Raw genomic sequence first — 13464 nt, forward strand, 5'->3', positions numbered from 1 at the left:
AACAGAGTCATTAGGATCAAACAAGTTTGCGATAACGAACTATAAGTAAACAGTAATTTGTGCTAGTAGTAACCGAAACAAAACAAAAGTCGTATTGATAACCAAAAATTGACTTTTCATAGTGGTTCTAAACATGTAAAAAGCATAAGGTTACACATCAAAAGTAATTAGCTTGAGAAAATTATTATAAATTGAGGTAATGGAGAAAGCCCTAGTATAGGAGGTAATATAAACACCATAAACGAGAATGATCTGGGAGCCAATCGCACAATCAACTTCAGATTTTGTTCGGCCAAGGTTTCAAGCGTTCCACGAGTTTCCACATCGTATTTTCTCCGGGGCAGATTATCACAGATGCACTTCATTTCTTGTTTGTTAATTCCTTTGGGATGATGTTGTCGAACCAGTGATCCCAAAATGTCGATAAAAGATTCACTCAATGGCAAAAAGGCTCAGTCCCATTTTTAAGTAACAAAAAGGTAGCGACACAACGAAGTCACATTTTCCGCCATTTTGTTTAGCACAAAGCAACAATTTTAACCCGCAGAGTGCCCTGCTATAAAGCTGACCTAATTTAAAAATACTGAGAGCTACGAAAGTAAAACAGTTTAAAATAGGGATAAAACCTTTTTCTTGACAGTGAACAGATATAAAATTTAACTGGATATTTCGAACACATATAAGTGTTCATCATCAGCAGTACAACTCATTGAGTCAGTTTTACTGCTGATGATGAACACTATATGTGTTCGAAATATCCAGTTAAATTTTATATCTGTTCACTGTCAAGAAAAAGGTTTCATCCCTATTTTGAACTGTTTTACTTTCGTCATGGAAAGGCAGTGTAGTCTTTGAAGCTATCTACTGAGAGCTACTTATTTAGCCTATCAGTTCCGGTAAGAACAACAATCCTTCATGGCGGTATTTTTGCTCGGTGATGGATACGTTAAATTGTATCCAATGAAATGTTAATGTAGGCATTTATTTTTAGGCTCATTTGATTGAGTTAATTTCTGTATTTTCACTCTTTTAACTACAGTTTATTTTCTTTAGTAAGCTGAATGTGTCAATCAAAACGAAAATAACCACAGAAATTTACCCAATTGATTCCATTAGCCTCGAAAGGAGACCAGCAATCAAGTACACAGTTAATGAATATATTTGCAAATAATTTTTAATTTGGCTCTAGCACACATAAGAACTCCAATTAATTAATTCTACAATTAATTTTTGAATGGAACTAATTTTTGTCCAATATAATTCCAAGGGTAAACAATTGACATATCAGTAGTATAATTTGACGCAAATCAATCGCTCTGGACTCTGATAGTAATTACAGAAAGGAATTGAGATAATCTCAAGGGCTTCAAATTTTTGCAGTTCCAAAATTGATAATGGCAACAATCATGCGAAAGTATGATAAACGGAAAAGCTCCAAAATTGAAAGAAATAGAAAATCTGTTCGAAACATGCAAAAGGCAATAGCGTAGCCGAGAGCATGTAAAAAAATAAACGGAAGTAGTCAGGACAATTTTATAGGAAGAATAGCGTATATCCTTGATTTTTAAATGCAGCAAAATCTGGTAAACCTTATAAAATACGTGATCATCTCTATTGTAAAATTTAATGGAAGAAATGGATTACAAGTAAAAAGCATTGCTAAAACTAAAATCATCCTGACCGAGGAAAAATCTGAAATAACCGCTTGTGCCATTGACTGTCTTCTGAAGCATTGTTGAGACCCGCATATTTTAAATATTTCCGTTGAGAACTTGAAAACGCATTCATTTCTTTTAAAAATTAATAAACATTTATGTATATGTAATAATGTGGAAATCACTCGCATTAATTAATAACATCCGAATACACATTTTTTTTCTTTTTTTTTTTTAATTACAGACTTCACGGCTCCATCAGAGATGATGATTTGCCGCTACTCCAGGAAATTACCTTATTTCCAATACTGTGGTATTTGTTATACCTTCTCTTGAACGCGTCAAGGGGAAGATTTTCCGGGATTACCTATGCCAGCAATCTATTCCATGTGGCAACTGATCGCAGGGCAAAACTCGTTTTCAGATATTCCTGGCGGAGAATACCCTGCTCAAGGTAGTTCTGATGAGCTGTACCTCGGCAAGATGATTGTAAGGGCTTTGTTCTATTAGAAATGAGCTTTGATAGCTCCTCTGATGGAGGGTTATACATTTATTTGTTGAAAAACGAAATCGACGCCACGTCGAGCCATTCCTGAATCAACTGCAGGGTTTTAGCTTTCGTGTTGCCAGAGGTTACTGCACGAGCTGTTTTATTTGAATTTGTTGGAGTTGAGTGATTTGGCTATTATTTGTACCAGCGAAGAGAGGACATAATTATTCCATGACAGGTCTGATGCACGAAATGAAAAGTGACAGAATTGACTCATCAGGGAGAAGACTTTTGCATCTTACGATAACTCCTAGCTTCTTGGAGCAAAAGGATATAATTTTATTGAAAAGTTCTGTCCATGAGAGATCCGAAGAGAAATTAACTCCAAGTAGTTGCAGTGTATCAACTCGTGTTATTGCCTCTACTTTGAAGACGATCTCGGGATTAGCCCTCACGTTATGCGCCTGAGAAATTAGGAGCTTTTTCGTTTTTGACGCGTTAAAACTTACAAGCCATGCATCTGCTCACGCCTCAACTCTCTCCAGGTCAGCCTGAAGCTCCTTGTCGTATTCCGTAAAGCCAATCAAACTAAACATTGCTTCACCTTTTGTCAGTGTGGAACGGGGTAATTCTAAGTAAAAGCCCAACGAAACAAAATAGTTAGTGTAGTTGCTTGCTTGTATGATGTAATGGGAACAATTATATTTATTTTCTTTTAGGGTATAGGGTCCTTACCTAAAGCAGTGTCTCAATATACGCAGGAATATAAAAAAAAAAATAAAATCAGCCTGACCTAGTGACAGATTTAAAGCATCTTAAGCTAGCATAATATCACAATTACAGGCACAATTGATCTCCTCTTCAATCCTAGATGGACTTCCTGTGTCTGAACTAACACGTGAATACGGACTTGATTCCTTTTGGATCCAAGATAATTTACACCTAGATGGTGGGCTGGAAATTTTGCCAGAGTTTGAATTGAATGATGCGATTGATCAAGATAATATAGAAGGTAAGATCATAGAGACTATTTTACGTAAATACTTAGATCTTGATAGTGAATGTGACAACGTTAAGTGACAAGTTAAGATACAGTTTTTGATGGAGTTAGGAAACATAATTATTTTCTATTAAGAAAAATGTAAACAGGGGTTTGAGCTAAACTGGAAAAAGGGGACGCTCTCAAATTCCGGGGCAGGATCATTCATTAAAAATTAATGATCTATACGGTCTACTTCAAAGCAAACACTTACAAGTTATATATGAAATGTGAACTGTCCCAACACACAAACAAAATTAAGTATATATATTTCAACCACAAAACATTTAGTGTTGTGGAGCAACATTATTAATTTGTTTGTTTTTTTGTTCTTGTTGTCAGTGGTCTGTAGCTAGGAAACAGTAAGAGATGAAAATTGAAACTTTTATTCGATATCAAATATCATGAAACAGGGAAGACAGTTTCTCAAAGTATAGAAAACTTAAAGTACATTTCCAGACAACAAAGTAATAACAATTTTAGTTTTATAGTGTACTAAACAGCACTAAAAAGACACAAAAGAAAGCTTTCTGAGCGCCGAACATTTTCTCTCACTAGGAATTATGTAGCGTCAGAAATCTATAGAACGTGGGTTCATCTCTTCGATATTGAAAATTTAAGTTCTCTAACCCTTCTAGATTTTTTTGGAAAAAATTCTGGGAAAGTCCAATTGGAAATTGCAAATTCTACCTTTTTGTTTTTATCAGATCTCCAACTTTGTTCAAGTTTTCTGAAACATTATATGTATACTATAAAGCTTGCCTCCAGAACTAGGCCAAAACAAGTAAAGAAGCTGTATCTAGAGTTTCTGTGTTACACCATGAAATATTTATACCTTTTTGTTTAAAACTAATGGAAAGAGAAAAAAGAATCAAATAGCAAAACACAGAGATAAAAAAAACAATTTAAAACCAGGAACGAGTAAAAAATCAATGGGATAAAAGTTGAACGATAATAAAATACTTTTGATTTTAGACCCATATCAGTGACTGTTATATATAAACAAATCCATAATTCTCGTAAATTATTTGTCTCAGTCGAGTATGATATCATATGTTCTACATATACTTTCGAAACTGTTTCTATTAATCGATTGAGTCCTTCTACCTGTAAAAATAAACAAAACAATGTTTCATTTGCATTTGGATTGCCAATATGGAATAAAATGTGCCCACAGTACTGTCATCTCCACTGTACAAAAGGCGTTAATGGATTATTATGTTAGACTCTCCATCTTAAAAACGTTCAAGAGTCAATCACCCTTACTTCCGAATATAAAAACTTCACAGAAAAGGTTTTAGATTTCCGAAATTAAAAAAAAAAAACTGCTATTAGAAAAACATTCATCTGAAGTAGGTTATAGTGGATATATTTGCCTAAAATACTACTTGACAATAAATGGAATTTATGTAAATACGCTTTTCAGACTTATAAAGGCAGCCGAGGAACTAATTGACATTTTTTTTTATTAGAAAGTTAGGTCATACCTTATGGATTAATCTTAAGTTTAAAGGTATTTTAGAACATAAGTCAATAAAATAAAAACGCTTGAGTCAATAAAATCCAAACATATTATAACGTGAAAAATGATTATGCATCTTGAATGTACAGTGACCATTGGACTTTCCTCTGAAGACAGAGGATTTAAGTTCAAGTCGTTCTATAATAACGCTGAGTAGTCAGGTCAATAGTGATACAAATCACAATAACGTTTATAGCAAAGCTTTTCAATTAAATTGTTTCAATGATTTTACTTTGTTTGATTATTGGATAATTTTAAAATAATCTTGTTTCTATCTTTTCAACGAAATCAAATTCGTACATCCAGGCAGTGTTAGTTAATGATATATGAAGGGCGTATGACATAATGCATCGGAAAAAAATGCAACCTCGGGACATTGATTTTAACTCACATATGTTCCGCCGTGTATATAGAATTTGATTTTTTTTAATCGGCAGTCACATCTGACATCATTGAACTGACTTGCCTTGACATGGCTTCAATAATGTCCAACTTCAAATTAATTGCTTGATTTTGCGTTAATAATGTGTTAACCTTATCTTCTGTTTTAGAATAGATAATCAAAGCGTCTGAAGCTTTAACTCATGCAATAACTTCTTCAGAAGTTTCCCCAAATCGATTTTGATCACTATTTCTTTTCCTCATGTCCTCCCAACTGCTGAAACACGGAACTTCATCAAAAATTGTCTCACTTGCCATTGAGTGCTTCTTACTACGACTATTATCATAAAGAGTACTTTGAAAACTTTCACTCATCTTAAGTATTCATTTTTACAAGAATTAAACTACCGCTATAACCATGATTGTTGGTGAAGAATGAACCTCAGTTGCAACTGACTTCGTCATATAGATTTACTGTAACGTCGTTTATAGTTTTAACATACGAATATGACGTCATTCATCATCTTACATACGAAGATGATTTTCTCGTCAAAAATTAGATTTTGTTTTGAAAGTTTTTTTATTTACAAAAGGCACTATATACAGCAATATCCTTTAAAATAAGTCCTCAAAAAGCTCCCTATAATGTTCCAATGCCCTGCTAGCAGTAGAGAAAAAAGAAAGGACACATCAGTCCTACCCATACAAAAAACAGATTGTCCTTGTTGTCCAAGCCAGAAGACTTTAAGATTCCTGTTTAGGGTGTCTGACCATGACAATTCCAATGGTGTACCTTTTGTTTCGATCTGAAATTGTTTTTGAGGGTTTAAGCTACTTTTCAAAATTACCTGAAACTTTTTTTCAAAATAACACTTTACTATTAAGACTAATTTAGATGATTATTACTCTTCCTGAATCAGCTAGAAATAGCAATTTTTTCTTGCATGCCAGTTTTTTTTTTAACGCGTTTTTCAATTATTGGCTACTATAGGCCCTGGTTCGTCCTCTACTAGATTGTAGCTGCCACTTTTCTGTGTATAGATTCAGTAATCCTTAGTATTATACTTGTTTCCAGGACGATATGAACAAAGCAATTGTCCCATTTTGGAGGTGACGAATGACAAGCCTAAAAAACGCCATATCCCTTGTGACAGTGTTGCTGGATATATATGCCAAAGAAATACAGGTATGTGGTCACAGTTGTATTTTATGGGAAAAGTATCAGTCGCCACGCATGATTTTTACTCGTGTTGTAAGTTGTTCATTCTGTAATTTTGGACCGAATAAAGATTTTTCAGCCTTAATTTTCAAAGGAATAGTGTGCTGAGGATTTAGTATTTTAATTGAGTCAAAATATAAAATCTATTGAAAAATTAGCTAAATTAGCTGTATTCTTTCGTAGCTATTCGAAGCAACAGAGTGAAATAGACACTATGGATAAAATACCATAAAAAAAGTAATAATAAAAATGAAGAAAAAACTGCAACAATGATTGCAGTTAAAAAAATAGACTGCTCCAGGTCGTCAATTTTTTTTAAAGGAAGCTTAGCCCAGATTTCCTTCTTTTCCCAAATTTTCAAAATTTCTTTTTTTAATTAGCTTTCTGTTGTTTCTAATATATTTGCTGAAATCTAAACAGTTGTTTTCTCGGCCTCAGTTACACTAAAAAGAGAAAGAAAAAAGAAACATTGAGTTCACGTACATCGTCTAAGAAAAATACATACATTCAGTAAGATTAGCAGTCACTTACTAAATCAGGAAGATGATTTAGCAAGGTAAAAGTAACTTAGATAAAATAAAGGGGAATGTCATCCCATTAGGTTTAAAACAGACCTATCAACATGTCTTTTTATCTCTAGTCCAAGTCATATGGCCTTAAATCAAGGCAGAGTTCTGAAGCTTAAGGGTAATTTTGAGTCGTGTCTCCTTCTTTTAGCTATTAATCAAAAACAAAACTTTTCTTTCAAAAAATTTTTTTTCAATTACTCGTACGCTCAAGGTCTCAAAAGTAAAAACGAACAGAAAAAATACTAAAATACAAAACGAGCCGAAATTACATTGAGTAACCAAAATTAAAACGAAAAGACTTTCAATTTATAACGTTTTTTCGGGTTTTCTACTTAAGAATTAAGATTTTGGCTTGCTATTCAGTTTTTAACAATATTTTACTATGAACTTGAATAATAGTTTACTATAGAATTTTGGGGGGATTGGTACTGCATTATTTTTGGGCTTTTATTGGACTGAAGGTATCCCGACACGCACCCTATAATAATTTCAGATATCGACAGATTTTAACCCACCATTTTATTATAAAATTACTCGGGATATTTTTTGTAGCTATTTTTTGGTTTAAATGAATCAAATTTAACGTCATTTATTAAGAAAAGCTGTGTTTTGTTGTTCGAAGAAACGAAAATAGAAACACAGCCCCAAGATTCATTAGAACCAGTTTTGCTTCTTGATTAAGGTTTCCTTGGCTTCGAAAGTTTTGGCTCAGGTGCCTTGCCTTCATCGGAGGAAATTTTAAAGCAAGATAAGCGTAAAAAATTCAAATTTGTCTTAAGAAGAACCAATTAACAAAACCTAATTTCTTGGCTACCTCCCCATGGTCCTGCTAAGTCCAAAATTTCAAATCTTCTTACCTGCTCCCATTTCTATAGTCTCTCAAAGTTTTAACTAAATGCCGTAAGCTATTAATTTCTTTTTTCAAGATATTGCTGGCATGTTGTTTGGATAGTCTGGATTCACATAGTGTCTTTTGATTTAGCTCCACCCTTTTCCCCAAGTCACTTCTCAAGGTCTATTTGACTCCCTCAACATTCCCTGAAAGTTTTCATTTAATAGCCTACCCTAATCCATTCCCAAGATGTTGCAGAAACGCCATCGGATTACGCTATCAAGTGATACATATGGACAGGAGACGAAAATCGGTTAGCCTTTTCCTCTAAAACTAAATTTGAATGTCTGAAAGTTTCAATTCGTTCCCAAGTTTCAATTCAGAGCCCCTAAGCTGTTCTCAAGATATCGTAAGCACGCTGTTTCAGTGACCTGAATACACATAGTGTCTTTCCATTTACCCCCCTTTCTTGAGCTAAACTTATAAATTCACTTGACGTCCTATGCTCCGATACTCTCCTTTAAAGTTTCAATGCAATCCCTTTAGCCGTTCAAGAGATATTGTAAATAGTTTAAAAAATGAGTTGAACATAACATCTTCGGATATACTCAGGTACGTGGATCGTTTCCAGAGGACACCTTGGAAAACTAAGAATTCTGGCATAGCGAACGTTCTTTCCCTTTCAGAGCCCCATAACACCTCCTTCCCGTCCCTCCCATCAAAATATATTATTTTGATTCAGAAAATAATATCCAAAAGTTTTGAGCTAATCAGACACCTAGGATCAAACCTGCTCTCAATTTCAATTATGGAGCCTATTTGTAAATAATTGGCAACTTGTACAATTTAAAATCTTTGTTCATTGGGCTTTGGGGAGTCATGCCATTCACAGAGGCATATTCATTGAGCTTTTTAACTATCTTAAACTAAATGGCTATCTTAAAGTTTTAATCAGTTGCCTTTGGGTTTCAGGGGCTTGGTGGGAAGGAGGTCAAAAGAGGGGCTGATTCCCTTTCAATCACCCCCATCTCTTAAGAAGGGAACTAGAACTTTCCATTTCCATTTTAATGGCTCATTTTGTTTCAGGAATATTGTAGATATGGTATTTTGAAAAACCTGTATGTAAATAATATTTTTTTATTTAGATCTATTCTTTCCCCAAGTCGTCATTAAACTTCGACTTGCCCCTCCCTGACAGCATTCCCTGAGTTTAACTTAATACCCTTAGCTGTTCTTGAGAAGCTGCAGATACACTATTTTGCGACTTGGCAACATTTAGTGTCTTTTGACTTACCTCGCTACTTTACTATGCGAAAATATAAATATCATAGGGGCTTTTACTGTGAAAGCGATACTTTTAGCTTTACTGGGAAAGAATTTAGCCCCTCCCCTATTCTCTCAAACACTAAATTGGAAGTTCTTTTATCCCACCCTTCCTCCTTACTCTGTCCAAAAGCACCTGGAATTTTCAGCTCCATCTTCAAGCCGTTTCCAAGTTGTTTCAGCCATGGTTTTTCGATGAACAGGATACAAATAGAGGCTTCTGATTTACCTCTTCCCCCTCCCAAGTCAAATTAAAGTTCATTTCGTGATCCCTCTCTTCTCTAATAATCCCTCAAAGTTTCAACTTGATCCCTTAAGCCGTTCTCGTGCTATCGTAAATAATTTGGAAATCATGTACACATTGTGTGTTTTGATTTAAGCAGCCAGAATGTACTTTTCAATCGTTTTCAGAATATGCTCTAGGGATATCCTGGAGATCTTTGCATAGCGAACGGTCAGTAAGAGTTCACTCGAAATGCAACTGGCCAGAAACAAAATGTTTTGGCCCATTCCTAGGGCCACACTCCTAACAAAATATATTATTTTTTCCAGAGCTATCTCTACATTTATCGAGCTAATCAGACGCCCAGCATGATACATGGCTTCATTATGCATTTAAAGCCTATATGTAAACAATGGGAAACTTGTGGAGGCTTGTGTTATCCACGGAGGCATATTTATTGCACCGTTCGACTATTCGGAATAAAAGTGTCGTCTTAAAACTTTTATCCGAACGTCTTTTGGGGTCAAGAGATGACGGGTAGATAAAATGGGCATGGAAGGCGGGCTAGTCGTCCCTCAATCACTTGCAACTCATAAAATGGGCACCAGAACTTCGAATTTTCAATCCATTGATCCTTTTCCAAAGCCCCTACGACCACTCCTTCTATACCAGGTGGCTTGGTAAAAAAACAATCCATGGAAGCCATTTGGCTCTTTACCTAGACTTGAGGTCAGACAAAAGGGACATATGACTACAATACAGTATTAAGTTGCAAAGAATACTGGTATATCATGAACTCTACAGTGCAGCTGAACCCTCGTTCTACTCAACCCTGTTCAATTCAACACATTTAACCCAAACTTCATTTAACAGCACCCTCGTTTAACTCGACCCCCCTTTAACTCTACCCCCTTTAATTTAACCTCAATCAACTCAACTCCCGTGCAATAAAACCTGCATTTAATTCAAAACGATCTAAAAAGGTCACAATTTTAAGGAAAAATTTTTGTATTTTTCCCATGGTGGTTGTATGAGGCCTATAGTGACGCCATGACATCAAGAAGAGGCTCACATTATCTGAATATATGCTCTAAAAACGAAACAGTCTCGTAAAAAAATCCGTCAATGTGAACTATGGAATGGAAGCTACTATTTCAGTTCATCTTCATAGTAAAAGTTTGTTGTGGAAATAATCCTATGGAAATTTTGAAAAATAGCTTGAAAGGCTGATAAGTCTGCTTTTTTCTTTTTTAATTCCCCAGCACTTACAGGGCACTGGAACATCGTAGAGAGTATTTTCAGGGTGCATTTGAAAGCCAATGCTCACATTTATGTGCTTTTTGTATTTCGTCATGACAACTTCATCATAAAATGCCATACGGCACCAAAAATGTGATGTTAGTGTTATTTTCGGAGCTTAATGGCTTGAAACCATAAACGGTTTATTATTTAAATTTTCATGGTCGAAACCTCTTGGTCTGGTGTTTAAAATCTCTCCTTTTAAAATAATCCCTCTTCCAGTCCCCTTTGCAAGTGTATAATAAATAGGGGAGTTTTAAAAATGACTGCCTAGCAAAAAATATCATTCAAGAACAAATCTGATTCATAGATGCTATTTATTTTCATCTCAGTAATGAAATTAATCGCGAAAAGGATTTTTACGAATTTTGGAAAGAGTTTGAAAAACGTGTCTTATTTTTCTTTTCTTCCTTCTCCAACACTATTTGGTCCCTGAACGTCGTTGGGGTGTTTGAATCGGTCGCCATCCAAGGTTTTTAGAATTAGGGTTTTATTTTCCCCTCCCCATAAAAGCGTGCATTAACCGGTCATTTAGCTACCAAATTGATTGAAACTTCGATAAATTTATCACCAAAACCTTTATTATCTTAAAAGTTTGATTTTACTTAAAGCTTAAACCCTGTAAAATTATCAAAACGTCAGATATTACCTTACGTTTAAAACGTTACGTTACGCCTAACTCGGCCTGACCTTGTTGTTACCTTCTCTTCGGTAGACTCGGTTTTTTTTCTTTGACTTCGCTAGCGATATCAAGTCAAACTTTTTATATTGTTTTTTAAGAAATTACCTTACGTTTACCTTACGGTTTACCTTACGTTTACGGATATTACCTTACGTTTAGGTCATTGCAGTATAAGTTGAAAACTGCGAGCGAAACGAGAAGCGAATTTTGATCTTCTTATCAGCTCTAGTTCAAACTTTTCCATTGGCCAGATTGAATAACTGTTGTTTCAAACAGGGATTGAAATGTATGTGGATTGAGTTGCCTGGGGTGGAGTTAAATGGGGGTTGATTTTAATGTGGTGGAGCTAAACGTGGGTTAAGTTAAAAGGAGGTCGAGTTAAACAGGGCTGATTAGAATGGAGGTTGAGCTGAGCCAGTGTTAATTTAAATGGGTTAAATTGAAAAGGGTTGATTCAAACGGGGCTAAGTAACACGAACACAGATCATGTAAATTCTAAGAGAAAACCATTTTTGTTTCGTAAGAGTCCATAACACCGAGCTTGTTTTTCCTGAATATATTTACATTACAACCAGAGTCAGCAGTTTACGGTCACCACAAGAGAGGTCACGCTGTTTTATTTCATGGCTGAAAAATCGACTAGAAACTTTCAGAAATTTTTTTGGGGGGGGGATTTGAGATAGGTCATAATTTAGTATTTGGGGAAGGACCAAGTGTTATTCTCCAGTCCATCCGAAAGAGATTACGCTACCTTTTTTTTTCTTTATAACTTTTTTTCAACAGGGTCTTTGGCTAGTAAAGAACTAATCAAAAGAAGTCCACAATAGAACCTTTGGCTTTTAGTGTCTAACTGAATAAGCTAAGCTGTTGATCCTAACCACTTGGATTTTTTTTAACATTGTAGAAACTATAAAAGTGATTACTATTAAATCAATGATTACACACTCAATGATTAGTATTTAAAAAAATAGCAAATTCGACCAAGAATGGTGGTATTATGTAACTCCTGAGGAAGAAAGATTGAGTTTGAGACTCTTTGCTGCAGTGATAACAGCTATCCAAAATTATCATTTCTTTAATGGCATTTAATTAATTATGTCGTTGCCCTATTATGCTCTTCTTTTCTCCCGAGAGTCAATGGAGCAAGCAACAGTGTTAAATTGTAGATAATCTTGCCTGTATTCTTTAGTTATATGTCCAAGCTCTGAGATGCTTCTACTAGCAACTTCTTTGTCTAAGACGGCTCAGGTTTGCTGTCTCAGCTTCTAAGTATATTTGTCGGGAAAATTCTGTTCGTTGATTGACTGAAAGCTCAGCTTTATTTTAGAATTGGTTGAGAATACTATCAGATTTAATCAAATCTCGCAATGAAGAAAAGATACGCAATTAGGTTCTTTATTTGCCATGCTTAATAATTATTTTTGCAAAATCAATATTATATGCCCATTATAAGTCATTATGTGATTTGTGCCCATTTGTTTGGTCGAATCTGACCCTAATTACCTGAAGGTTATTCACTTTAAGGCGCTTAAAAAAAAACACTTTTTTCCGGAAAATTTTGCTACCCAAGTGTGTTCCTATTTTTGGTTAAAAATAAAAACGAGTCAAGTTTCAACACTAAGCCTAGATAAATTTGCCATAGGGGCTGAAAATGTCAAGATCTCTATCGGTTAGTTTTTACTTAGTTTTTTCCTCAATTTGTGAACACTTTCCCCAGTTGACCCAGATCCTGATTATAAGCATTTTTTACAGTTAAGTTTATTATTCAAAAGTCATACACGAAAGAAAGATTTTTGTGGAAATAGGACAAAATCATAGGCAAAGTAATAACATTGCAAAATAGCAGTGGGCACAATGCATTTTTTGTTTTTTCTTGTTAAATATTAGCAAGGCATTTAATATCAAAGAAGCTGTCGTAAAAACTTCGGAAGAAGCTCATTAGACTTGAAATTGTAAGTTCTCTGTGCATTTTAAGAGTCTAAAGCGATTGGAGGGCAGCCAAACAACTCCCACGTCCCCTATCCCCCCAAGGATATTTAATTAAAATCTTGAGATAGTACATTTATTCAGCATTGCCTAAAGATCCGGGGACGCCCCCCCACAGCCCTCAGGGCAAGGGCTGTAAGTTATTGATTTTGTCCATAGTTTATATATAGTGTTTGTTATAGGGAAATGGTTATGTTGACGGGAACGTTTGACCTTTGATGTCCAAGAAGGGACAATGCATTCA

General features: G+C 35.0%; 1 protein-coding gene across 1 annotated transcript in view; it reads left to right on the top strand.

Moving 5' to 3' along the window:
• The window catches only part of LOC136033733 (uncharacterized), a 189509-nt gene that overhangs the window by 83685 nt on the left and 92360 nt on the right, over window positions 1-13464 (top strand). The window contains exons 10-11 of the mRNA XM_065714626.1: window positions 2989-3157; window positions 6163-6273. Coding sequence (XP_065570698.1) covers window positions 2989-3157; window positions 6163-6273 — 280 coding nt within the window. The remainder of the gene's footprint in view (window positions 1-2988; window positions 3158-6162; window positions 6274-13464) is intronic.

This window comes from Artemia franciscana, chromosome 12 (genome assembly GCF_032884065.1).
Source record: "Artemia franciscana chromosome 12, ASM3288406v1, whole genome shotgun sequence".
NCBI classification, from domain to species: Eukaryota; Metazoa; Arthropoda; class Branchiopoda; order Anostraca; family Artemiidae; genus Artemia; species Artemia franciscana.